Source organism: Rattus norvegicus, chromosome 17 (assembly GCF_021556685.1).
Source record: "Rattus norvegicus strain SHRSP/BbbUtx chromosome 17, alternate assembly SHRSP_T2T, whole genome shotgun sequence".
Classification (NCBI taxonomy): Eukaryota; Metazoa; Chordata; class Mammalia; order Rodentia; family Muridae; genus Rattus; species Rattus norvegicus.
In genome coordinates this window covers 37,065,183-37,091,010 of record NC_141550.1, presented here as the reverse complement: position 1 = coordinate 37,091,010, position 25,828 = coordinate 37,065,183, and the positions used below count along the sequence as shown (strand labels likewise).

The window sequence follows — 25,828 nt, the reverse complement described above, 5'->3', positions numbered from 1 at the left end:
AGTCTTTGAAACAGAACCACACCCCCAAATGTGTAGATGAATTATTCCCATGCTCTCAGGCCAAACCAATAGGAAGTAACTACTGGTAGACATTGACCCATCCAAAAACCTCTATTTCAGCATCTTGTTCAGAATTAAACGTGTGCAGGAATTATTTCACCATCTGAGAGCTTCTGTCATAAAAGCTGCAATACTGCTGCCTCGGGAAGAGATCTGCTCTCCTGAAATTAGTACCAGAATCTCCCCTGCATCCCTAATCAGTCTCCTCCTGGCTCAGCCTGGCCTATATGCTGGCAAGGTTGTGGAGAAAGAAGAACATCCCTCCATTGTTCGTGGTATTGCAAACTGGTACAACCACTTTGGAAATCAGACTCCTGGTTCCTCAGAAAACTGGACATAGTACTCCCTGAAGACTCAGTTATACCACTATTGGGCATATACCAAAAAATGCTCCAACACTTAACATGGAAACATGCTCCACTATATTCCTAGCACACTTATTTATAATAACCAGAATCAGTAAAGAACCCAGGTACCCCTCAACAGAAGAATGGATACAATATGTGTGGTACATCTATACAATGGAGTACTGATCAGCTATTAAAACAATGACTTCATGAAATTCATAGGCAAATGGATGAAACTAGAAAATATCATCCTGAGTGAGATGACCCAATCACAGGAAAACACACATGATATGCACTCACTGAGAAGTGGATATTAGCCCCAAAACTAGAATTTCTCAAGATACACAGACCACGTGAAGTTCAAGAAGAATGATGACCAAAGTGTGGATGCTTCTGTCTTTCTTGAAAGGGGAACAAAAATATTCATAGGAGGAGATACGGAGACAAAATTTGGAGCAGAGACTGAGGGACTGGCCATTCAGAGACTGCCCAACCTGGGGATCCAGACCATATAAATACAGTCACCAAACCAAGACAATATAACTGATGCCAAGAAGTGCATGCTGACATGAGCCTGACATTGCTTTCTCGTTAGAGGCTCTGCCAGAGCCTAACAAATACAGAGGTGAATGCTATCAACCAACTACTGAACTAAGAACAGGATCCCATTAAAGGAGTTAGAGAAAGGACTGAAAGAGTTGAAGGGACTTGTAACCCAATAAGAAGAACAATACTAACCAAACAGAGCTCTCAGGGACTAAACCACTAACCAAAGAGTACATGGCTCTAGCTGCATATGTAGCAGAGGATGGCCTTGTTGGGCAACAATGGTAGGAGAAGCCCTTGTTCCTGCCAAGACTGGACTCCCACTGTAGAGGATTGTCCCAAGCTGGGAAAGGGTGGGTGGTGTGAGAGGGGAACACCCTCATAGAAGAAGGGGGAAGAGTGATGTGATAAGGAGATTAATGACAGGAAACGAAAAGTTGTTAACATTTGGAATGAAAATTTAAAAAAATAATAAAAAAGAAAGAAAAGAAAGAAAGGAAGGAAGGAAGGAAGGAGGGAGGGAGGGAAGGAAGGAAGGAAGGAAGGAAGGAAGGAAGGAAGGAAGGAAGGAAGGAAGGAAGAAGAGGAACCTATGGTCTGGATTTACTCTCTTACAGTAATAATGTGTGCATTTGCAATTTTACAGGCAGAATCATATATTTCCTATAATGCTGTAATGTCCAGTACTACTCTGGATAGACTGATCCTGTGTAGTATCTTCAAACTGAATTGTGAAATGAAAGGGCTGAAAGGATTATTTGAGTTTTCCTCCATTATTTGAGTTTCCCAGTATGAGTTGATATAAAACAGGTTGTCAACACTTTGGACTTTGCATTATGCACTTTGGTTTAGTACACCAGGCTCTCTCAGTTATAACTGGAGTACACATAATATATCTATTATCTTTGGCTTTGTGTTAGCAGAAATTGTTGCTTGTAGAGGTCAAGTTTCTTCTTTGTGCACTGTACCATAGAAGCTCCATGAATCTCTATTTTATTGTCTTGTTTTGCTCTATACAAAACCCTCTTCTAAATGAGTTTTCTTGACAATCTACAGTATTAGTTTCATCATCCAATTAGATTTTATAGGTGGTCAAAACTCTATACATATTGATAATTAATCCTTTTAAAAGAATGAATCATTACATAAAAATCAAAATGAAAATTCTATTTGCAGTATTTAGGCAAAAAACTTGAAAAAATATTTCTTGTATGGAAGTTTTGCTAAATAAAACTGATAATGTTCAAATTATGCTAGGGCACTGTTGAAATTCATTAACCTGAAAAGAACCCTAACCACGAATATTCAAAAATAATTAAAAACAACAAAAATGCTTTTTCTAAATCATCTTATGAACAGTAGATACACATATATACAGTATAGATACATGTATATCACATGAAAATATTTACAATGTAAGGGGAATGCAAGTAGCAAATAAGACTGCTTTTTAATCTTGTAAAAAACAATTTATATTGGTTACCAATTTATTTATTTAACAATTTACCAATAAGAGAAAGTAATACATATTTTGCTTGATTGAGAGTTTTAAAGTTGTAGAGATTCACATCTGTTGTCTTTATATACCATGTCCTCACTTTATACAATATAACTAAATTCCTTTAAGTCAAGTATATCAGAGAAGAGATTGAGAAAACAGAACATGTTTTATTCTGTCTTCTACAAATAGAAGATGCTACAAATTTAATATACAATTTCTTATATTATTTCAGTCACATATCTCATTTTCTACAATTTGACTGTTTGAAATTGATCTTTTCATGTTCTGATCATGTGAGGTATAAGCAAATCATTTGCTCTTACCACTATACAATGATAAACTTCCCTTTCTATCAAGGTCAATTAAGAAATACAAAATATCTCTAAACATTTCTACATGTCACCTATAATTATTAATTGTTTTTAAAACTTCTGATTCAAGAGTGTGTGGTGTATTTACTTTAAATAGCAATGAGTAGAAAGTACTTCTCAGCTTAATCAAATTGTATTTATCTTGAAAAGGCATGAACAACAGTGTATTCACTTCAGAGAGAGCAAAAAGTATATTGTCTAAAGAAAAATATGTATCAATGAACTGTCTTAATTTACTTGTGGAAGAGTGACATATAGAACTGAGTGAACAGAGACATCAAGTCCATCAAGATTCATCTAATCTGTTCCCTGTGGAACCACCAATCAATGAGCATGCAGGGGCTGGTTCTAGTTTCCCAACATATTTGGAATAGATGTGCAGCTTTGTTTCATGTGTGTTCTCTAAGAATTGGAACAAGGTCTGTCTCCGACTCTGTTGCCTGCCACTGAATCCTCCTCTTTTAACTGGACTGCCTGGGTGGGATTCAGTTGGAGAGGATGTTCTTAGTCCTACTGTGACTGGATGTCACATGGGAACATTGGGACACAAGAGGGGCTTCTAACTTTCTAAGGTGAACTGTAGTGAGTAATGGTGGTAGAGATTTGTAATGGTGGGATTGGGAGGAAAATGAAGGGACAAAAATGTTAAATGAATAGATAAATTAATACACGGAAGAAAAGATTTATAGATTGTTATACCATCTAAGGTTTTTGTCAAAGTTTCATTTCTATGTTGCTGATATTTATTTCCATCTTGATGATTCTTCCAAGCATTTTTATAAATAATTAATGTATTTGCATGTCATCTTTCAGGATCATTCATGCTTCTGATTTTCATCTCCAGTGGATTCTTTGATATCATCCATTTGCTTGTTTTTATGCTGTTTGTGTTCACTGATAATTTTTACAAACAAGAGGTTAAATGGCCATTCTCCATTTAGATCTTCCTTATATAATATCTATGAATTCAATACTTTCAAATTCATAGTTTTGAGGAATCGTGTTCCTTTCATGTATTTATATTGAGAAATTTGTCAATAAGTGAAATAATAAGAAAAATTGTGATTACTCTGATCTTTAAAGATTCAAATATGCACTTAAGTGAGATGTGCACATATCATTTAACATTTTTGTTTGCAATATTTTATAAGATGAAATGTATCTTTTTATTGAAAATGTTATTCCAGACATTATATTATAGTAATACTTTATCCTCTCCCAACTCCTTGAAGATTCTCTCCCTGCATTCCAACTCCCAATTTGTATATGTAAAACAATATTTTTGACATGTGATTAATCACTGCAAGCTTTTACAATTTTGGCAACCTATTAAGAATAGCTTCCTCAGCATTGATAAGAGGGGATTGATGAATATACACAATTTAAGAAAATGTGTTCTAATATTTAAGATAATAAATTTAAATTACATATTAAATAAATTATTTATTTGCTAGCCATCCATAAACATACATATATACATACATACTCATACACACACACACACACACACACACACACAGTAGTAAAAAATGTTAACACTTAGGAAAAAATAGAACAGCTCTTCAATTAACATCTAATATTTCAGTTATATCTACTATAAATTTAAGTGTCAAAGTAGCATACTAAGATTCCTCCTCTCTCTAGTTCTCCAGCAGTGTGATGAAGACGCAGACAGCTTCACTCAACAACTTGTGCTCTTTCATCATAATTAGCAAAATTATTTACAAAACAATGGTAAAAATATTTTATAAGAAACTTACCTCTTTGATTTGACTTTTACAATTAAGGAAAACAAACAGATCTAGGTCAGCTTGAAGAGTTTCACTTTTTTCATTTTATTTTTCTTGGTATTTTATGCATTTACATTACAAATGTTATACCCCTTCCACACTCTTCTATACACCCTTCCCTCTTCTCCTGCTGAGGATGGTCCCTCTCCAACACACTCACCACAAACACAACACTCTGGTATTAACCTACATTGGGGAAATGAGCATTCACAAGACCAAGGGCTTTCCCTCCTGTTGATGTTGGATAATGCCATTCTCTGCTATATATGTAGCTGGAGTCATTGGTTTCTCCATGTGTATTCATTGGTTGGTGGTTTACTCCCTGGGAGATTTGGTTGGTTCTAGTTAGTTCACATTATTGTTCTTCCAGTGGGGATGCAAACTCCTTCAGTTTCTTCAGTCTTTTCTCTAACTCCTCCATTGGGGTCCCCTTGTTCAGTCCAATGGTGAGCTGCAAGCATCCTCTTCAGTATCAGTAGGGTTCTGGCAAAGCCTCTCAGGAATGACCCATATCTGGCACCTCTGAGCAAGCACTTCTTGGAATCAGCAATAATGAATGGGTTTGGTGGCTGCATATGGGATGGACCCCCAAGTGGGGCAGTCTGTGGATGACATTTTCTCCAGTCCCTGCTCCATTCTTTGTCCATATATTTCCTCCCATGAATATTTTATTCTCCCTTCTGAAAAGGAATGAAGCATCCACATTTTGGTCTTCTTTCTTCTTGAGCTTCATACGATATGTGAATTTTTCTAAGATATTAAAAGCTTTTTGGCTAGGATCTACTTATCATGAATGCAAGCCACGTGTTTTCTTTTGTGAATGGGTTACCTCAATCATGATGATTTTCTAGATTCATCAATGTGCTCAATAATTTCATGTACTCACTGCATTTAATAGCTAAGTATTATTCCATTGTGTAAATGTACAAAATTTTCTATATCCATTTCTCTGTTGAAGGACATATAGGTGCTTTCCAACTTCTGGATCTTATAGATAAGGATGCTGTGAGCATGGTGGAGCATGTGTCCTTGTTACATGTTGGAGCATATTTTTGATGTGAGCCTAGGAGTGGTAAAGTTGGCTCCTAAGGTAGTAATATGACCAATTTTCTGAGGAACAGTCAGACTGCATTCCAAAGTGTTTGTACCAGTTGAAAACTTCTAACCATGGAAGAGTGTTCTTATTTCTCCAGACACTCACCAGTAGTTACTGCAACCTGAGTTTTTGATCTTAGCCATTCTGAATGGTGTGAGGTAGAATCTCAGGGTTATTTTGATTTACATTTTCCTGATGACTAAGGACATTGGACATTGCTTTAGGTGCTCCTCAGCCATTCAGTATTCCTCAGTTGAGAATGTTTGTATAGCTCTGTACCCATAGGATTATTTGATTTTCTAGAGTATAACTTCTTGAATTATTTGCATATATTGTATATTAGCCCTCTTTTGGATATAGGATTGGTAAAGATATTTTCCCAATCTAGTGGATGCTGATTTGTCCAATTGACAGTGTCTTTTCTCTTACAGAAGTTTTGCAATTTTATGAGGTCGCATTTGTTGATTCTTGATCTTAGAGCATAAACCACTAGTGTTATGTTCAGAAAGACTATCCTTGTGCCTATGAGTTCAAGGCTCTTTTCCACTTTCTCTTCTATTAGTTACAGTGTATCTGGTTTTATGTGGAGGTCTTAGATCCACCTGGACTTGAGCTTTGTACAAGGGAATAACAATGGGTCAATTTGCATTCTTCAACATTCTGCCCTCTAGTTGAACTAGCACCATTTTTGGGAAAATGCTGTCTTTTTTCCACAGGATAGTTTTAGCTCCTTTGTCAAAAATTAAGTGAACATGGGTATGTGGATTCATTTCTGGATCTTCAACTCTGTTTCATTGATCTAACTGTCTGTCTCTGGACAAATAGCACTTAGTTTATATTATGATTACTCTATAATCCAGCTTGAGAGCAGGGATGGTGATTTCACCACAAGTTCTTTTATTGTTGAGATTAGTTTTTACTATCCTGGGTTTATTGCTTTTCCAAATATATTTTCAAATGGTCCTTTCTAAATCTATGAAAAATTGAGTTGGAATTTTGATGGGGATTGCATTGAATCAGTCATTTACTTTCAGCATGATTGCCAATTTTACTATATTAATCCTGCCAATCATTGAGCATGGGATTTGTTTGCATCTTCTGAGGTCTTCCTTGATTTCTTCCTTCAGAGACTGGAAGTTCTTGTCCTACAGACCTTTCACTTGCTTGGTGAGAGTAATACCAAGTATTTTATATTAGATTTGGCTATTGAGAAAGATGTCATTTCCATAATTTCTTTTTCAACCTATTTATCCCTTGAGTAGAGGAAGGCTACTGATTTGTTTGCCTTTATTTTAGAACCAGCAAATTTGCTGAGGTTATTAATCAGCAGTAGGAGTCCTCTCATGGAAATTTTAGCATCACTTACATTTTCTAACATATCATCTGCAAATAGTGAAATTTTGACTTCTTCCTTTTTAATTTGTATCCTTTTGTCTTCATTTTGTTGTCCAGTTACTCTGACTAGGACCTCAAGTAATACATTGATTAGGTAGGGAGAGAGTGAGCAGCCTTGCCTAGTCCCTGATATTAGTGGTATTGCTTCAACTATCTCTCAGTTTAGTTTGATGTTGGTTATTGTGTTGCTCTATATTGCTTTATCATGTTTAGGTATGGAACTTGAATTTCTGATCTTGCCAAGAATTTTACCATGGAGAGGTGTGGAATTTTGCAAAATGCATTCTCAGCATCTTATGAAATGATCATGTTTTATTTTCCTTGAGTTTGTTTATATAGTGGATTATGTTGATGCTTTTCCATATATTCAACCATCCTTGCATTCCTGGGATAAAGGACACTTGATCAGAGTGAATGATCATTTTAGTGCATTCTTGGATTTGATTTGCAAGAATTTTATTGAGTATCTTTACTTTGATATTCATGAGAGAAATCACTCTGAAATTCTCTTTATAGGTTTGTTCAGTTGTATGTGTAATAGTTTGAAGAGTATTGGTATTAGGTCTACTTTGGAGGTCTGGTAGAATTCTGAAATTAACCCATTTGATCCTGGGCTCTCTTTTGTTTGGGAGACTTAATGAAACCTTCCATTTCTTTAGGGGATATGGGAATATTTAAGTTTTTCTTTGATCTTTATTTAACAGTGGTACCTGGTATTTGTCTAGAAAACTGTCCATTTCCTCCAGATTTTCCAGTTTTGTTGAGGATAAACTTTTGTAATAGGATCTGATAATTTTTTGAACTTCCTCAGTTTCTGTTGTTATGTCTACCATTTCATTTGGGATTCTGTTAATTTGGATACTGTTTTGAGCCTCTGGTTAATGTGCCTAAGGGTTTAACTAACTTATTGATTTCTCAATAAACCAGCTACTGGTTTTCTTGACTCTTTGTATAATTCATTTTGTTTCTAGTTGGTTGATTTCAGCCCTGAGTTTGCTTATTTTCTGCTCTGTACTCTTCTTGGGTGTATTTGCTTCTTTTTGTTCTAAAGCTTTTAGGTGTGCTGTCAAGCTCTCTCCATTTTTTTTGAGACACTAGGAACTATGAGTTTTTCTCTTAGCACTGCTAACATAGAACCCCATAAGTTTGGTTATGTTGTTTTTCATTCTCACTAAATTCCAAAAAATGTCTTTAATTTCTTTCTTTATTCCTTCCTTGAAAAAATGTTCATTTAGTAGTACTGTTCAGTTTACATGTGGGATTTCTATTGTTTTTGTTGTTATTGAAGACCAGTCTTAGACCCTGGTGATCTGATAGTATACTTGGAATTATTTCAATCTCCTCATATTGTATTGTATTGTATTGTATTGTATTGTATTGTATTGTATTGTATTGCATTGCATTGCATTGCATTGCATTGCATTGCATTGCATTGCATTGCATTGCATTGTATTGTATTGTATTGTATGGAGGCCTGTTTCAAGACCTTTTATGTGGTCAGATTTTGAGAAGTACCATGAGGTATATTCTTTTGTTTTAAGATGAAATGCTCTTTGGATGTCTGTTAAAACATTGTGGTTCATAACCTATGTTTGGTTCACTCTATCTCTGTTTAGTTTCCTTTGTTATGATCTGTCCATTGATAAGAGTGGTGTGCTGAAACTTCACACTATTATTGTGTGTAATGCAATCTATGCTTTGAATTTTAGTAAACTTTCTTTTATGAATGGGGGTGCCCTTGCCTTTGGAGCATCTATATGTTCAGATTTGTGAGTTCATCTTAGATTTTTCCTTTGATAAGTGCAAAGTGATCTTCTTATCTTTTTTTATTGAAAGTCTATTTAATTGGATATTAGAATGGCTCTTCCACCTTTTTCCTTGGGACAATTTGCTTGGAAATATTTTTCCCAGCCTTTTCCTCTTATGTAGTGTCTCTCTTATTCACTGAGATGGATTTCCTGTATGACTCAAAATGCTGGGTCCTGTTTACATATTCAGTCTGTTAGTCCATGTCTTTTTATTGAGGAATCAAGTTCATCGAAGTTAAGAAATATTAAGGAATAGTGAATGCTTCTTGTGATTTTTGATATTAGATGTGGACTTATATTTGTGTGACTATCTCCTTTTGGGTTTATGTTTTACAAGATTACTTTCTTCATACATCTAGGGTATATTTTCCATCCTTTTATTGGAGTTTTCTTTCTATTATTCTTTGTAGGGCTGTATTTGTGGAAAGATACTATGTAAATTTGGTTTTATCATGGAATATCTTGTTTTTTCCATCTATGGTAATTGAGAATTTTGCTTGATTTAGTAGCCTTGGCAAGCATTGGTGTTCTCTTAGGGTCAGTATAACATCTTTCCAGCTTCTAGCTTTTCTAGTCTCTGTTGAAAAGTCTTGTGTAAATTCTGATAGGTCTGCCTTTATATGTTACTTGACATTTCCTTTTTACTGCTTTTTTGTTTAAATATTGTAATTATATTTATGTATAGAAAACTTAAGTGTACATTTAACCCAGCTTAGTGGCGAGTTCTTTAGCCTTTCCCTTTTCCGGCTTGGCAATGTGAGTCACAGACTTAGGACCCAGGACGTTGCCTTCCCAGTGGCAGCGGATCTCGTCATATCTGTCATTATAATTGGTCCTAATAGCTTCCACAAACTTAGCCAGAGCACCCTTGTCTTCCTAGTTAACCTGTGTGAAGGCAACAGTGGTGCATGTCTTCCTGTGGGCCAGGCGCCCCAGCCTGGCCTTTCCCTTGATGATGCAGTAGGGCACCCCAATCTTTAGACAAAGGGCAGGCAGGAAAACCACCAGCTCAATGGGGTCTACAACATGGACAATCACCACCAGCTGAGCCTTCTTATTCTCCACCAAGGTGGCGACTGTATTTACCCCTGCTAGGAGGACAGGTGGTCTCTTAGTTGGAACGTCCCCTTTACCACCAGCTTTCTTCTCAGCATGGGCCAGCAGCCTCTGCTTCTTCTCCTGCTTTGTCTCTGGCCTGTACTTGTGGGCAAGCTTAAGCAGCTGAGTCGCTGTTTACCTGTCCAGCACCTGGTTGAACTGGTTGAGGGCAGGAGGTACTTTGAGCCACCAATAGATGTTGTGGTTTGCCCTGCAGTTACTATATTTTGATGCTAATTCCACTGCCCCAAGGACAGCTGCCTAGTCAAGGACTCAGAACTCAGGTTACTTCACCAGAACCACCTATCCATTGAATTTGTAAAGTACTGGTGAGGGGCAGGTACAGGATAGAAGGAGGCCTGTCATTGGAGGAGAAGGAAGGATGGGTAGGAGAGAAGTGTGAAGGAAGAGGAGGAGACTAAGGGAGAGAGGAAGAGAAAGGAGGAGGAGAGCAGAGAAGCCATGGCAGGACAAGATGGCAGGTGATGTTAAGATTCTGCTCTGTGTATTTACAGGTTGTTATTAATGTTCTCAAGATATGGATGGTACTGGGCTTTGTATGTTTAAGTGGGCAATTATATCTTATCAATTGGATCTAAGATTATTGTGTTGTGTGTTCATTTATGTGAGGCTTTGAGTGTAGGAAAGTGGTTGGGCTGTGTTTCAGACAAGATATCTAGCAGATATCTTGGGGCACTGCAGCGCGGACCTAGCAGGGTAAAAGACAACTGTACTTTTTATTTTTATATTTTTTATTTTTTTATTAACTAGAGTATTTCTTATTTACATTTCGAATGTTCTTCCCTTTCCCGGTTTCTGGGCCAACATCCCCCTAACCCCTCCCACTCCCCTTCTATATGGGTGTTTCCTTCCCCATCTTCCCCCCATTACCACCCTCCACCCAACAATCACATTCACTGGGAGTTCAGTCTTGGCAGGACCAAGCGCTTCCCCTTCCACTGGTGCTCTTACTAGGATATTCATTGCTACCTATGAGGTTGGAGCCCAGCGTCAGTCCATGTATAGTCTTTGGATAGTGACTTAGTCCCTGGAAGCTCTGGTTGGTTGGCATTGTTGTTCATATGGGGTCTCCAGCCCCTTCAAGCTCTTACAGTCCTTTCTCTGATTCCTTTAATGGGGGTAGCATTCTCAGTTCAGTGGTTTGCTGCTAGTATTCGCCTATGTATTTGTTGTATTCTAGCTGTGTCTCTCAGGAGAGACCTACATCTGGTTCCTGTCAGCCTGCACTTCATCCATCTTGTTAATTGGGTGGCTGTATATGTGTAGGCCACATGTGGGGCAGGCTCTGAATGGGTGTTCCTTCTGCCTCTGTTTTAATTTTTACCACCCTATTCCCTGCCAAGGGTATTCTTGTTCCCCTTTTAAAGAAGGAGTGAAGCATTCACATTTTGATCATCCATCTTGAGTTTCATGTGTTCTGTGCATCTAGGGTAATTCAAGCATTTGGGCTAATAGCCACTTATCAATGAGTGCATACCATGTGTGTTTTTCTGTGACTGGGTTACCTAACTCAGGATGATATTTTCCAGTTCCAACCATTTGCCTACGAATTTCATAAAGTCATTGTTTTTGATAGCTGAGTAATATTCCATTGTGTAGATGTACCACATTTTCTGTATCCATTCCTCTGTTGAAGGGCATCTGGGTTCTTTTCAGCTTCTGGCTATTATAAATAAGGCTGCTATGAATATAGTGGAGCACGTATCTTTGTTATATGTTGGGGCATCTTTTGGGTATATGCCCAAGAGAGGTATAGCTGGGTCCTCAGGTAGTTCAATGTCCAATTTTCTGAAGAACCTCCAGACTGATTTCCAGAATGATTGTACCAGTCTGCAATCCCACCAACAAAGGAGGAGTGTTCCTCTTTCTCCACATCCTCGCCAGCATTTGCTGTCACCTGAGTTTTTGATCTTAGCCATTCTTACTGGTGTGAGGTGAAATCTCAGGGTTGTTTTGATTTGCATTTCCCTTATGAATAAAGATGTTGAACATTTCTTTAGGTGTTTCTCATCCATTTGGCATTCCTCAGCTCTGAATTCTTGTTTAGCTCTGAACCCCATTTTTTAATTGGGTTATTTGTCTCCCTGCATTCTAACTTCTTGAGTTCTTTGTATATTTTGGAGATAAGCCCTCTATCTGTTATAGGATTGGTAAATATCTTTTCCCAATCTGTTGGTTGCTGATTTGTCCTAACCACAGTGTCCTTCGCTTTACAGAAGGTTTGCAGTTTTATGAGATCCCATTTGTCGATTCTTGATCTTAGAACATAAGTCATTGATGTTTTGTTCAGGAAATTTTCTCCAGTGCCCATGTGTTCAAGTTGCTTCCCCACTTTTTCTTCTATTAGTTTGAGTGTATCTGGTTTGATGTGGAGGTCCTTGATCCACTTGGACTTAAGCTTTGTACAGGGTGATAGGCATGGATTGATCTGCATTCTTCTACATGTTGACCTCCAGTTGAAACAGCACCATTTGCTGAAAATGCTATCTTTTTTCCATTGAGTGGTTTTGGTTCCTTTGTCAAAAATCAAGTGACCATAGGTGTGAGACTGCAGAGCAGAAGAGATCACCAATACTGCCCACCCCTGCCCATATCCCTGGCCCAAGAGGAAACTGTATTTTTATATTTTTACAACAACATATAGAGGATGGCTCTTTGCCGCTACAGCCTGATATAGCGGGGCCATTTGAGGAAGAGTGTGAGATCTCTTTTGGGCTGTATGTCCTGCCCAATGCTGAAGTTCTTATGCCTTTTCTCAAACAAAGGATTGACCACCTTTTTGCCTCTTGTTTCTTGACCATGGCTGGGGCTGGGGCCACCTTCTTCCCCTTGGCCTTCTTTCATTTTGTCATCTTGCTCTGCTGGAGGAGAGCTCCTTACTGCTTTTAATATTCTTTCTTTGTTTTGGTATTTGACGCTTTGACTATTATGTGATGGGAGGAATTTCCTTTCTGGTCCAATCCATTTTGAGTTCTGTCAGCTGCTTGAATTTTTTTTTTTAGGTTATCGAAGTTTTCTTTTTTTTTGAGGTTTTTTTACAGATTTATTCATTATCTATCCAATATTCTGCCTGCATATATGCCTGCACACTAGAAAAGGGCATTACATCCCATTATAGACATTTATGAGACACCATGTGGTCGGTGGGAATTGAATGCAGAACCTCTGGAAGAACAGCCAGAGATCCCAACCACTGAGCTATCTCTCCAGCCCCTGAAACTCTGAGTTCTAAGCAGTCATCTCTTAAATAAGTTTTAGTAGCTAATCTATTAATAAGTAAGTTGAAAATGACATTACTGTCCTTAAGCCTAAGATAATTATGGGGAAATTATGCCACCAGAAAGGAAATGAGACAATATATAGTAACCATCTCTTCTTATGACCAGTGAATGGTATGATGATATACACTGATAAGCATGTTAGAAGCTAGATACATCTTATATCATCTCTGCCGTTGATCTTTTCTTTTTTTCCCATCTTTATTAAAGGCCAGCATTCCCCTCACATTCCCTCTTCCCCTTCTATGTGGTTGTTCCCCTCCCTATCCTCCCCCAATTACCGTCCTCCCACCAACAATCAAATTCACTGTGGGTTCAGTCTTGTCAGGGTCAAGGGCTTCACCTTCCGCTGGTGCCCCTACTAGGCTATTCATTGCTCTCTATGCAGTTGGAGTCCAGGGTCAGTCCATGTATAGTCTTTGGGTAGTGGCTTAGTCCCTGGAAGTTCTGGTTGGTTGGCATTGATGTTCTTATGGGGTTTCAAGCTCTTTCAACTCTTTCAGTACTTCCTCTAATTCCCCCCAAGAGAGTAGTGTTCTTAGTTCGGTGGTTTGCTACTAGCATTGACCTCTGTACTGGACATGCTCTGGATGTATCTCTTAGAAGAGATTGTAGGCTCTGTCCAGAGCACATTTTGTGCCAACCTGGCTGTACCTGGACATAATATAATATCATAGGATGTTGTGATCATGTATGATGGACAGAGAAGCTGGTCATGTACACAGGATGTGAATACTGTTCTAACCTGAAGCTTGCAAAGCCATGGACATGGCTCATAAGACTAGATTGAACTACTTAGTATGGTACTTCAGGGACACATTTGAAAGCTGTAGTGAGTACATATGACTTGTATATTAGTGGAAAATCTTACCAATTGAACCATAGAACATGGCGCTAATTGCATGGCAGACCTGATGGGTGTCTGACTATAGCATAGGGCAATAAGTTAAGATCTGTCAAACTGAATTATTTTCTTTCAGTATCCCAATAGTCCCACATACTTAATAGCATGGAAATATATTCAATTGTTGATTAATATTTTATACTAATAACTATCACCATTATTATTAATTTACTGTGAATCTGATGCAAGTTGTAGATTATCTGTATTTTCTACCTCATAAAGCTATTAATACAATTAGCACTAAATGAATAAATGATACTAACAAATTTATTTGTAAACATTAACATACATATATGTTCTTATTTATTTATCTATTCATTTTCTTTTTAAAGACATCCATCATATTTTTAAAGACACCCATCATATACAACCATACCTTCACAATTATGAAATTAAGATTATTTAAAATGATTCAGCATCAAGAAGCATCTCTGCTATAGTTGGATAAGCACATATCAACATTAACATTTTTCACACACTCCAAGAGCTCCAAATATAATTCAATCATACGTATATCATCACGTAAGCAATAGGAAAATTTACAAAGAGCAAATATGCGAAACTCATCATGAGATGATCGTAAGTCTTCAAGACCGGAAAAGATGGTGTAATCTACATCTTCTGTTGGTCCATAAATCTAAAATCAAAATTAAAATCAGTCAGTTATTATTTATAGAGCTTATTTTAGTTTTTTCCTTTTTTAAATTAGATGTCAAATTACATTTAGACAAATGATAAGACTGCGGAACTTCTTGCAGAAAGGTTTCTGTTTTAGTATATCTGCCTGCAAGATATACTGATAAAATGACGGCAAAAATGTTTTGAGAGGGGTAACTATCCACTTTTTGATTTGGTATTAGCATCATTCCACTGGATTGAACACATACCTGACACTGCTAGTATGACTTAGAATCTAAGACTACAAAGATCATTGACCTAAAGTAAAGAATATTATTATTCTGCAAAATTAGCATAGAAATATTGTGATGCCCATAGATCAGATTATCTCTCAAGTCTGAGGTTTCTTCTGACAGTACATAATAATTTAAAAAGAGACAGACAACTGAAAAATGTGCTGAGAGTAAGAGATTCTAGAGCACTCAACACTAAATAGGATGTCTTTAATATCCCACCACTACCTCCAAAGGTCCAATATCAAAAAGAAAGAGAGGGTAAAAATTGTAAAAGAAACACAGACAGTAGGTGAGTCAACGGGATCAGCAGTTTCAACATGCAATAGGAATGATACATGAATAACCTCACAGAGACTCTGACAGCATTCACAAGACCTACACAGATTCAAACCACACAAAGTGCTATCATTGAGAATAAGAAGTGGACATAAGTCTTATCCTTAACCAAAAAGTTATTTCTAATTGATACCAAAATAAAAGGGGCAAGGGAAATCTGTTTCTTCCAGAAGAATATCATTGGGTATTTCAACCATACACTGGGTCAAGCTTCAAAACCAGGAGTCTACACAAAATATAGTCTCTGGGATTTTCTGTTTTGTGTGGGTGGATTGTTTGTTTTCATTGGATATTTTTGTCTCATTGGCTAACTTTTTCTTTCTTTGCTCCTCTGTTTTGGTTTTTATATTTTCCCTTTTGTCACATTTCTTGTTTTAAAAAGGTAAATGGAAAGAAGGGAGAGAAAGAATTTGGTAGATAAATTGGTATGGAGAATTTGGAGTAGTTAGGAAAGGGGAAGAATATGATCAAAGTATACTGTATTAAACGCATTTTTAAAAAAAATTTAAAAAATTAAGAAAAAAGAAAACATGTTATAACAAAGAAAAGTAAAACGATATGAAACTAAATCACAGGTATGTAGATTTTTTCACATCTCTAGCATGCAGTACTATATATATGTCAGGCACCACCAAGTAAAATCAAGACTCCTGTACACATTTTCTTATATTTAATTGACTTCAGGTAAAATTTGTCTTTTCATTACTGTGAGGATGGAGGATCCGGATTTTATACTTAAACATAGACTTGTGTTTGGCCATGGTATACAAGAATGCTGATCAGCAAGTAGTAATTTTGTTAAGATTATCTGATGAAGAAATTTTTCATTCTGCTCAGAGAAAGAGGTAATGTTCAAATAACTGTGAAAAGTTAAACTGTAATCTGTATGTTTTACATCTGAGAATATCTGCAAGTGAAACACCTCAAATTTTAATTGCCATTGCAGAAGTCACATCATTTATTATTTAAAAAAGTAGAAGGAGAGAACATTACTCACCGAGCTAAGTATAGACTGGATATACTCAGAAAGCTCTGCCAATTTTGTTTCAATATCTTTGGCGAGTGAAATGACGTCATCATGCGTTTCTGGAATACTTCTGAGTATGTTCAGTAGATTTTTAGAAGTTTCATTCCAAGCCCACACTCTACTGAGGATCAGCTTTGGAAAGTCCTTAAACTAAGCAGCCACATTTTATCAATTACATTATGATAAGTAAATAAAAAAAGGATTAGTTAGTTTTGCTTTTCTATGAGACAGACTGAAATAAATATCCATTTGATATTTTTATAGGAAAGCAGAAAGGTTTGGGGAATAAAAATAATGTAGACTAATTAAGTAAAATAAAACCTATAATTTACCTTCAACATAGGTTATGTAGATATATATTATTTCACATTATTATTTTATTTATTGATATTACTTTCCGTATGCAATTCTGCCATCAGACCTTCCTGTGGTCTCTTTTTTTTGTTTCATTGTGGGGAGGTCAAGAATTTGCTCAGGCTAAGTAGATGTTTTGCTTCTGGAGAAATAGATACTCACTGTGTAAATGACAAAACATTTAACTTACATTCACCACACCAATGAACTACATTGTTCACAGTCTTACTTATATTTTAGGTTATCTTAGAATATTAATAAATATATTCCATAAAGTCAATTTGGCATTGATAAGTGTGGATTCCTCAGTGTAGAGCCCTCTCTCTTCTTACCTCTAATAGAGTAAACCATTTGTTGGAACATATAACCAAAGAATAACAGAAAAAAAATGGAATGTCATTGTACTTGGTAATAGCATGAATAAAAATAACAATGCAATTTTGACTTGGCAGTGCTTTCCAGGATATTACATGAAATTTATTCTTGAGTAAAAAGGCTATATGTACTGATATCTCCAGCTATCATAGAGACAATAAAATGAGTGGACATTGTGACGGAAGTGGGAAAAATACATGATGGATAAAACCAGACCCAAAGTTGTTGGCAATATAGTCTCCTAAGAATCATCATTGCGTAATGGGTAAGAATGAGGACTTAAGTTGTATATAGCCCAGATTCCTGTTGTGATGAAAGATACAAGTTCCATACACCCCTCCAATGCCTCAGTCCCATTACCTCAGCTAGTTTTTGTAACTGGGTATTTGTAGTAATATCAATAAAGTACTTTGTAGAGTATCTTGAAAAAATATATATATAAATCTTTTCTTCCTTCAGTTTGTCTGTTACTACAAGATGTTTAAATACGTTCATTTGATAATAAGTATCATAAGGAAAGGTAACACAATTATAATTAGAGCTGCACTGATATGTAGACCTCCTCATTAAAACTGAGGATATAAGTTACTCTCAGGAGCATTTCACAGTGCTTATGAGCACTCTTTTCTTCAGATGCCTTTAGTTAAGACATAGAAGAAAGCTCAGAACTCATGCAGGCAAGAATATGTAAGAAGCACGAGTAGAAGAAGAGTTATGAAAATCAAGAAAACTGAACATGGTAGTCAGTAAGTGACATTTGCCCTTATTAAGTTAACTCTAGTAGTGAGATATCATTAAGCTAAAATGTCTTATCGAGTATTAAAGGACTTTCTATAATTTTACTTAACATTTCCTTTGTTTATGAAATCAATAGCATATATTGTCTTTGTTCGTTACTACTCCATTTCCGTGTAGGTATGATTTCCACATGTGTTACACTACTTACAAAAACCAGCAGCATGAAAAAAAAAAACAATGTTAGTTTACTGCTTCAGCTTCTTAGATAAAAAATATTCAAGCTAAATACTCACAGGGATCTGTCAAGCTTTATCCAAGTTTTCTGGAGTTTTAATGGAATAATTGTGGCAGGAGGTGAGAGTCTTGACCACGAACTCCATATGCTCATGAAAGTCATGTATCTGCATATGTCAAAATTAGCATTATGAAATTCGTAGGCAAATGGTTGGAACTGGAAAATATCATCCTGAGTGAGCTAACCCAAACACAGAAAGACATACATGGTATGCACTCATTGATAAGTGGCTATTAGCCCAAATGCTTGAATTAACCTAGATGCCTAGAACAAATGGAACTCAAGACAGATGATCAAAATGTGAATGCTTCACTCCTTCTTTAAAAGGGGAACAAGAATACCCTTGGCAGGGAATAGAGAGGCAAAGATTAAAACAGACACAGAAGGAACACCATTCAGAGCCTGCCCCACATGTGGCCCATACATATACAGCCATCCAATTAGACAAGATGAATGCAGCAAAGAAGTGCAGGCCGACAGGAGCCGGATGTATATCGCTCCTGAGAGACACAGCCAGAATACAGCAAATACAGGGGCGAATGCCAGCAGCAAACCACTGAACTGAGAACGGGACCCCTGTTGAAGGAATCAGAGAAAGAACTCGAAGAGCTTGAAGGAGCTCGATACCCCTTATGAACAACAATGCCAATCAACCAGAGCTTCCAGGGACTAAGCCACTACCTAAAGACTATACATGGACTGACCCTGGACTCTGACCTCATAGGTAGCAATGAATATTCTAGTAAGATCACCAGTGGTTGGGGAAGCCCTTGGTCCTGCTAAGACTGAACCCCCAGTGAACGTGATTGTTGGGGGGAGGGCAGTAATGGGGGGAGGGTGGGGAGGGGAACACCCATAAAGAAGGGGAGGGGGAGGGATTAGGGGGATGTTTGCCTGGAAACCGGGAAAGGGAATAATACTCGAAATGTAAATAAGAAACACTCAAGTTAATAAAAAAAAAAGAAAAAAATTAGCATTCAGTTAATCAAAATAGAGATATATGTCAGTGAAATTTTATCCAGAATATTAATATATTCAACATATATGCTTTATAAAAATGAAATCTAAGATTAAAGACTTAACAACACAAACATGTTGAAACCTCTTAATTGGTTTGAAATCTCATTTTATCTGTCATATAAATGTCCATCCCCATTCTGTACTTTATTTATTATGATTTTATTTACTCTCTTCTTTTTTCTTATTTACCTTAATTTTTTTTCAATATTAAATGGGAAAGTTAAAAATAACAAAGTTAGACAATATGAAATGTCTTAGAGATCATTTTTCTATAGAATCTGGGCCGATTATTGTGGTATTTGGTACCTACATTTATTAACTTCTTGTTTCCTGTTTGTTCTATTGATGCATATACTTTTACCTAGGCATTCTAAAACTGTGTTTTCTTCCTGTTACAAGAGAATCTAAACATTCATACCCTACAGTGACAATCATAAATCCTGACTGAAAATGTGACATGTTTGATAAAATTAGATAAAGCAAACAACATTTTTAGAAAATAGTAGGCAAAATGAAAATAAAATCAACAAAATATTAATTAATCCTTACATTTGGGTCAGTAGATATTATGAATGTACTTTAAATATACTATTAATAAGGTATTATTTAAAATTGTTAATCACCTTCTGTGTAGAATTGAATATGTTTCCAGGAATCCTACACATTTGAAAAAGGGTAGGTAGGAAATGAGGAAAGAGCAACCAATTTGAAAGACAATAATAACACATTTGTGGCAAATGTAGAGGCACGTTCTCTTAATGTCACGGTTACAGAAGTTTTACATTTTTACTGACCTTGAATAGATAGCATGCAGTCATCGGGAAGAGGGTATCTATTTTTGCTTATCAACCAGCCCTCCATACTGAATAAACTCTAGCACTGAAGAGCTAAAAAATAAATCTAAGCACTAGGCTTTTCTGAAATCAATTAGTACTTTTCTTCCCTCTTGATATGGTTTCCATTTGTATTGTTTATTTTCCCTACACACACTGACTACCATGCAGTTCAGCCTTCTTGGGCATCTGCTAAGTGAAAAATGCCAATGTTGACAGTCTCCTTCAAAACTACATGCAGATATAGGAGATCTTCCTTAGTTACAACGGTTACTTATAGTTCAAAAGCATGATTTTAAATTAAAAAATGAATACAGTTATAGAAAACAGAACATCAGTCTTTGCCAGCTTCCCCATTCACTCTTTACTTTCAGAGGCTTTCTTTTATTATACTACAGAATGAACGATCATAATACACCTGGAAATGTGTTACTTGTCAATTGGTCTTTGATGCTTTCTCTTCTAAGTTTAAGTGACACCATTAGAATGAAGGCTTTTGAAATAAGGGAAAATAGAAATTTATAAAAAAGATCCTGATACTGAATTTAGATGAATCATGATGAGGGGAGTGGCAAAATATTAATGAATAAAGAGTCATCATGACTGCATAGTTTTTGCAGAAAGAGACAGTCTCTGAGCTCCCACGTAAATAATGAAGTCATTATATTCTCCCTTTTGTGCTACTAACTGGCCTTGAACAGAGACATACAGTCCTCAGGATCACAGACCCTATTTCTGTCATAATCCAGCCTTCCCAGTGAATAACTTCTGCACCAAAATTCGGTAAACATATGTAAATATAACACAAGTATTTAGGGGTCTATGAGAAGCTAATATATGGTTGCTGCTGTTTGCCTTTTCCCCTCTTGGGTTATCAAAATTTAGTGTCAGTTCATTCCTTCTTTCTGATTCAATGAAATACACTTCTTTTCTATTGGATTTATCCAGTATGCAAAGTAAAATGTCAACAGAGACCGGCTCCATAGAAGCAAAAGTCAAGGGATCATAATTCTTCCCAGAAAACAACTATTAAAATATTATGTTTCAAGTGCAAATATTGTTTTTAAATAAAAACAGCCATTTAAAAAGACAGATAAAGACCTACAGATTATGATATTTCTCCCAAGTCATTGATTTCATGAAGGTATCCTGTGATTGTTCTTTTTAATGGCTGGCACTTTATTTTACCCTTGGAGGGGTATCTCTTGAAACTGGAATTTAATTTTCAGTGTTAAGCTAAAGCAAGGTCATTAACAAGGAGGCTTTGGGAGAGAAGGATGGAAAGTAAAAATGTACTTACATTACTACCAAATAGGAGGGGAGAGATTTCATTGACTGTCTGAGATAAGATAACAGAAAAAAGAAAGAAAATTAGTGAGTTAAATTTTGACATTAATGCATATTTATTGCAAAAAGAGACACATCTTCTGGGTGCCTAGTTATGAAAAAGAATCCTCATGTATTATTTTGTCCTTGATATGTACTGACACTGAACCAAGAACATGTAACACTTTGAAACAGCAAACTCCTTCCTATTCTAAGCAAGCCTTCCAATAGAAACAAAACTTACCCATTGAACCTATTTAAACAATGACTCTGAGAGTTGAAACATTTAGGAGGCTAATGTTTTATGTTTTGCCAGTTTGTTTGTTTGCTTTGTTTCACACTTGTTATATCACTATTTAAATTAGATTCATTCATCCCATGTGACTCACTGCAATACATTTCTTCTCCAGTGGATTATTATTTTGAATTACCTAAACGTGTTGATAGAGCTGTAAAGAAGGTAAGGATGTCAGAGCCCTTCACCTTCTGTGTCTATTAGATGTTTATGCCACAAATGGAAATTTTAAAAAAAAATTAGAAATAACTAGGAGAAAATCCCAAGAATCATTGATTTCTTCCAAAATATTTGGGATTCCATGAAACTTTCTTCTTACTCCACTTTTCAATAGCTGATGCTTTAATTTTTATTAAGACTGTGCATTTGTAAAGATTTGGCTGATAATAACTGTAAATGTAGATGAAGTATAGAACAATTTGGCTGGAGGTTGCATTTTGAAATTGACCAGAAATAAATGAAGTACTTACATATTTCCTGCGCAATACTATGTTCAGGTTCCTGATATTCTGAGACACTCTGGTGGCATTATTTAACAGTCCCTTGATGGATACTGGATCACCATCAGTCTCATGACTAGTCAATGTTCCAGAGGCCACATTATCCCATAAAAGGAGGTTTGACACCACCATCAGAAGAAGTGCCCCTGACAATAGAAACAAGAGCCTTTATACAAAATTATCAAAAGAAGTTTTATTTTCTCTGCCCTGTGCCTATCCCTATAAGATTTGATACTGTGTTTCAGTGGTAGGGTAAAAGAATCTTTCACTGTAAAATGTAATTCAATAGTTACATGTGCATAGGTATATGATGTTAGAAATTAGTGAATTCCTTCATTTTGGAATAAATACTAGAAAAAATGCTGAAATTCTCATACATTTGGAGATTAAATTAATTGTCTACTAGTTCAATATTGTAAGAATTTGTGCTGGTTTTCAATGATCACTTCCACCAAAATTTCATTTTTCTTTAATTTTTGAAATTAGTACATCATGTACAGTAAGTACGTGTACTTTGCTACTGTTTATGATATAAAAGATATTCACAGTTTAAGCAGAATATGAGGACTTAATCTTACTACTTTTTTAGTCTTTAACCTCAAAAATCCATTCAATATGAATGATTATTCATATTGATTATAATTCATTTACTTAGAAATTTTATGAAGAAGACAAGGTAATTAATACATCATCTCCTGTTTTGGAATTTTTTGGAAAATATTTTGCTGGAATAACAATCCCAAAGATGTATGGCTAGATACTCATCTGCTACTCTTGTGTAATAAGCCCAACATTAGAGAATATGATTAAGTTCATTCAAGTCAAGAATCTATAGCCGAAATGAAGAAAACAGAACATGTTTCATTCTTCCTCTATAGTAATTATAAATTTAATATAAAATTTTTTTCTCAATCCAATCAAATGTCTTATCTGGCTTTTGGGATTGATCACTTTTGCCCTGGTCATCTGAGAACATAAAAATAGAACACTTGCTCTTACTACTACACAGTAATACAGTTCTTATTATATTGATCATTTAAGAAAATTCACAATGTTTCTAGACATACCAACATGTCTCCAAGAAGGAAAACTCCTTTTCAGAACCTCTGTTCCAAGAATGTGTGGTGTATTTGTTTTCTAGAGTAGTAATTAGAAACAACTCAACTTTTTCTACTCTTACTTGTCCTGACCAGGTATGAATAACAATATGTTCCTGTCATATAGAGTTACTCACAGAGGCGTGGTTGAGGAAAAGACAGTGGCATCTCTGGAGAGTCCTGGCAGAGCCTGCCTTCTTCACACAGTCTTACACCCAGTAAATATCCCACCTCTTATGTAGGACATTGAACCATCCCCAGGGCAACACACTGCTAGGAGGCAAGAAGAAGTAACACGAGGAATAAAGCTGACTATCATATGACTCTTGAACTTCAGTCAATGCGAAAAGCCTCATGATCATGATGAATCAAGACATCAATATATACCCTTCAGCTTATTTCAAGTACATAACAGGCATCCAAGTTAAGTTGTCAATTGTTATATCGATCTCTACTTGATAAATGCTGATGTGAATTCTACCCCTAGAAAATTTTTCTGCCCCAGAGTTTCACTTTCTGAAGACTTACCTGTTTGTGTCACTGAATCTTTGACTGACAACTTTGTTTTTCACTTTTTCTGAACATTGGAATACAAAGTTACAGGAAGAGTACTGCATCTGAGTCATTACTATTTATGATTTTTTTCAAGGGGCCAGGGAACATATGATAGGTTTTAGATTCTACATGTTTTTTTCAACATACTAGATATAATGGGTGAGAATGAAAGATTTAAATACAAATGTGTTTTTTGATTTTTGGTGTTTTGGATTTTTTTTCATTTTTGTAGGCAAAGGACCTTCATTTAGCAAAACATCATACAAGTTCTTCTTGTACCTTAGAATATCCTAAGTCACAGATTTTTAGCCAGGCTTACAGATATAAACATATTTTCTGTCCATGCAACTTGGCTTAAAACTAAGTAGAATGTATTCTATTCAGACTGCACCTATGAGAGTTGTACCACAGTTGATTGAGTACAAGCATCATGATTGGATTATTAAATATATTTGTCCTAAGCAGGACTTTTTATTATATTTCACAGCAGTGTCCAACAAAGTTTTATAAGAAAGTAAACCGAAAGTGTGGAATCTTCATTTCAGTTTCAGTTAACATCTCTTTATTTTGCAATTATACTGTGTGATAGAGCATTCCCTATTGTGTTAAATTGTTTGCATCCAACACATTGTCAATAGTCTATGCTGCATAGCTCAACAATTTAAAGAATTCATGGATGTGGTAATCTCAAAACAACCATTCTCTGAATAGCAGAGAAAATGTGAGCAGTACTTTGGTGAAGTATATTCCAATGAATATCAAAAATTAATTTAGAGTACTGAACAAAAATGGGGAAATTTGGAACTTTTTATATTAGAAAGTATTTTGTTCCAGATATCATATAGTATGAATTTGTCTGGTAAAAGACACACATACCCTCTGGGCGTTAATCCCCCTACACACACACACACACACACACACACACACACACACACACACACACACACCCCACACTGTTACAACACCCTACCACCACCACAGTTTAAGTTGCTGTAGGACTAGGCATATCCTCTCACACTGAGGCCAGACAAGTTGGTCCATATAGGGGCACAGGATCCACAGACAGGCAGACAACGTGCTCAAGAACATCCTCTTCTATAGTTACTGGGGTACTTGCATGAAGGCCACCTGCTCATCTGCTGCATATGTGTAAGAGGGCTAGGTCTAGTGCAGCTGTCTTTTTGTTTGTTGATTCAGTCCCTGAGAAACCCCAAGGGTCCAGATTAGCTGATAATGTTTGTCTTTCTATTGAGTCCCTACTCTCTTTTGGCCCCTCAATCTTTCTTCCACCTCTTCTGTAGATTCCCTTAGCTCCATCTAATGTTTGAGTGTGAGTTTCTGCATTTATTCCATTGGCTGCTGTGTAAGAATCTGTAATAGGACAGTTACACTAGCATCCAGAGGGTAGAATAGCGGGGAGGACTTGTGTGTGGAGTTGCTGGGAGGAGAGGAAGTGTTGATAATTGGTTGTAAGTGAATAAAAAATAAATTTTCAAAAGGAAAATATTCTCAGGATACCTTTCTGTTAGAGATTATATTGTATAACAAAACTAGAAAAGTAATGCCTGAGCATAAGTCATGTAAGTTAAACTTATTTTTTTGCAAGACAAGAAAGCCTTCAGGGTAGACATTATTCCTCTTTCAATGGATTGTTTCATCAAACTTATCTAACTAAGAAGGATTTAACTAAGGGATACTCTTGAGACCATGATAACAAGGAATATCCATAGTAATCGTCGTATTAAAAAATAGACTGGTTCCCCATTCACTCATGACAGGGATAAGCTTGAATTTCACCCATAATGCCCCTTTCATGGATCATTGAAATGACCTGAAGGTAATAAAGTTAAATCCTAATATAAAATGAGAGTATACTATACAGAATTAAATGTACTCATGATTTTTATTCAAACATCTCTGCTTATCATTCTTAGTAAGAGGGAGCAAC

The 25,828-nt window shown here is 36.1% G+C and overlaps 1 protein-coding gene and 1 pseudogene across 1 annotated transcript; both read right to left on the bottom strand.

Moving 5' to 3' along the window:
• Positions 1-9,616: 9,616 nt before the first annotated feature.
• Positions 9,617-12,885, bottom strand: Rpl7a-ps15 (ribosomal protein L7a, pseudogene 15; annotated as a pseudogene).
• Positions 12,886-14,464: 1,579 nt separating this feature from the next.
• Positions 14,465-23,522, bottom strand: Prl7a4 (prolactin family 7, subfamily A, member 4). The gene is given in 6 exon segments (NM_001008341.2): positions 14,465-14,852; positions 16,463-16,642; positions 18,253-18,360; positions 21,408-21,446; positions 22,199-22,374; positions 23,463-23,522. Coding segments are annotated over 6 exon segments (753 nt in total). The 5' UTR covers positions 23,494-23,522; the 3' UTR covers positions 14,465-14,633.
• Positions 23,523-25,828: the final 2,306 nt, after the last annotated feature.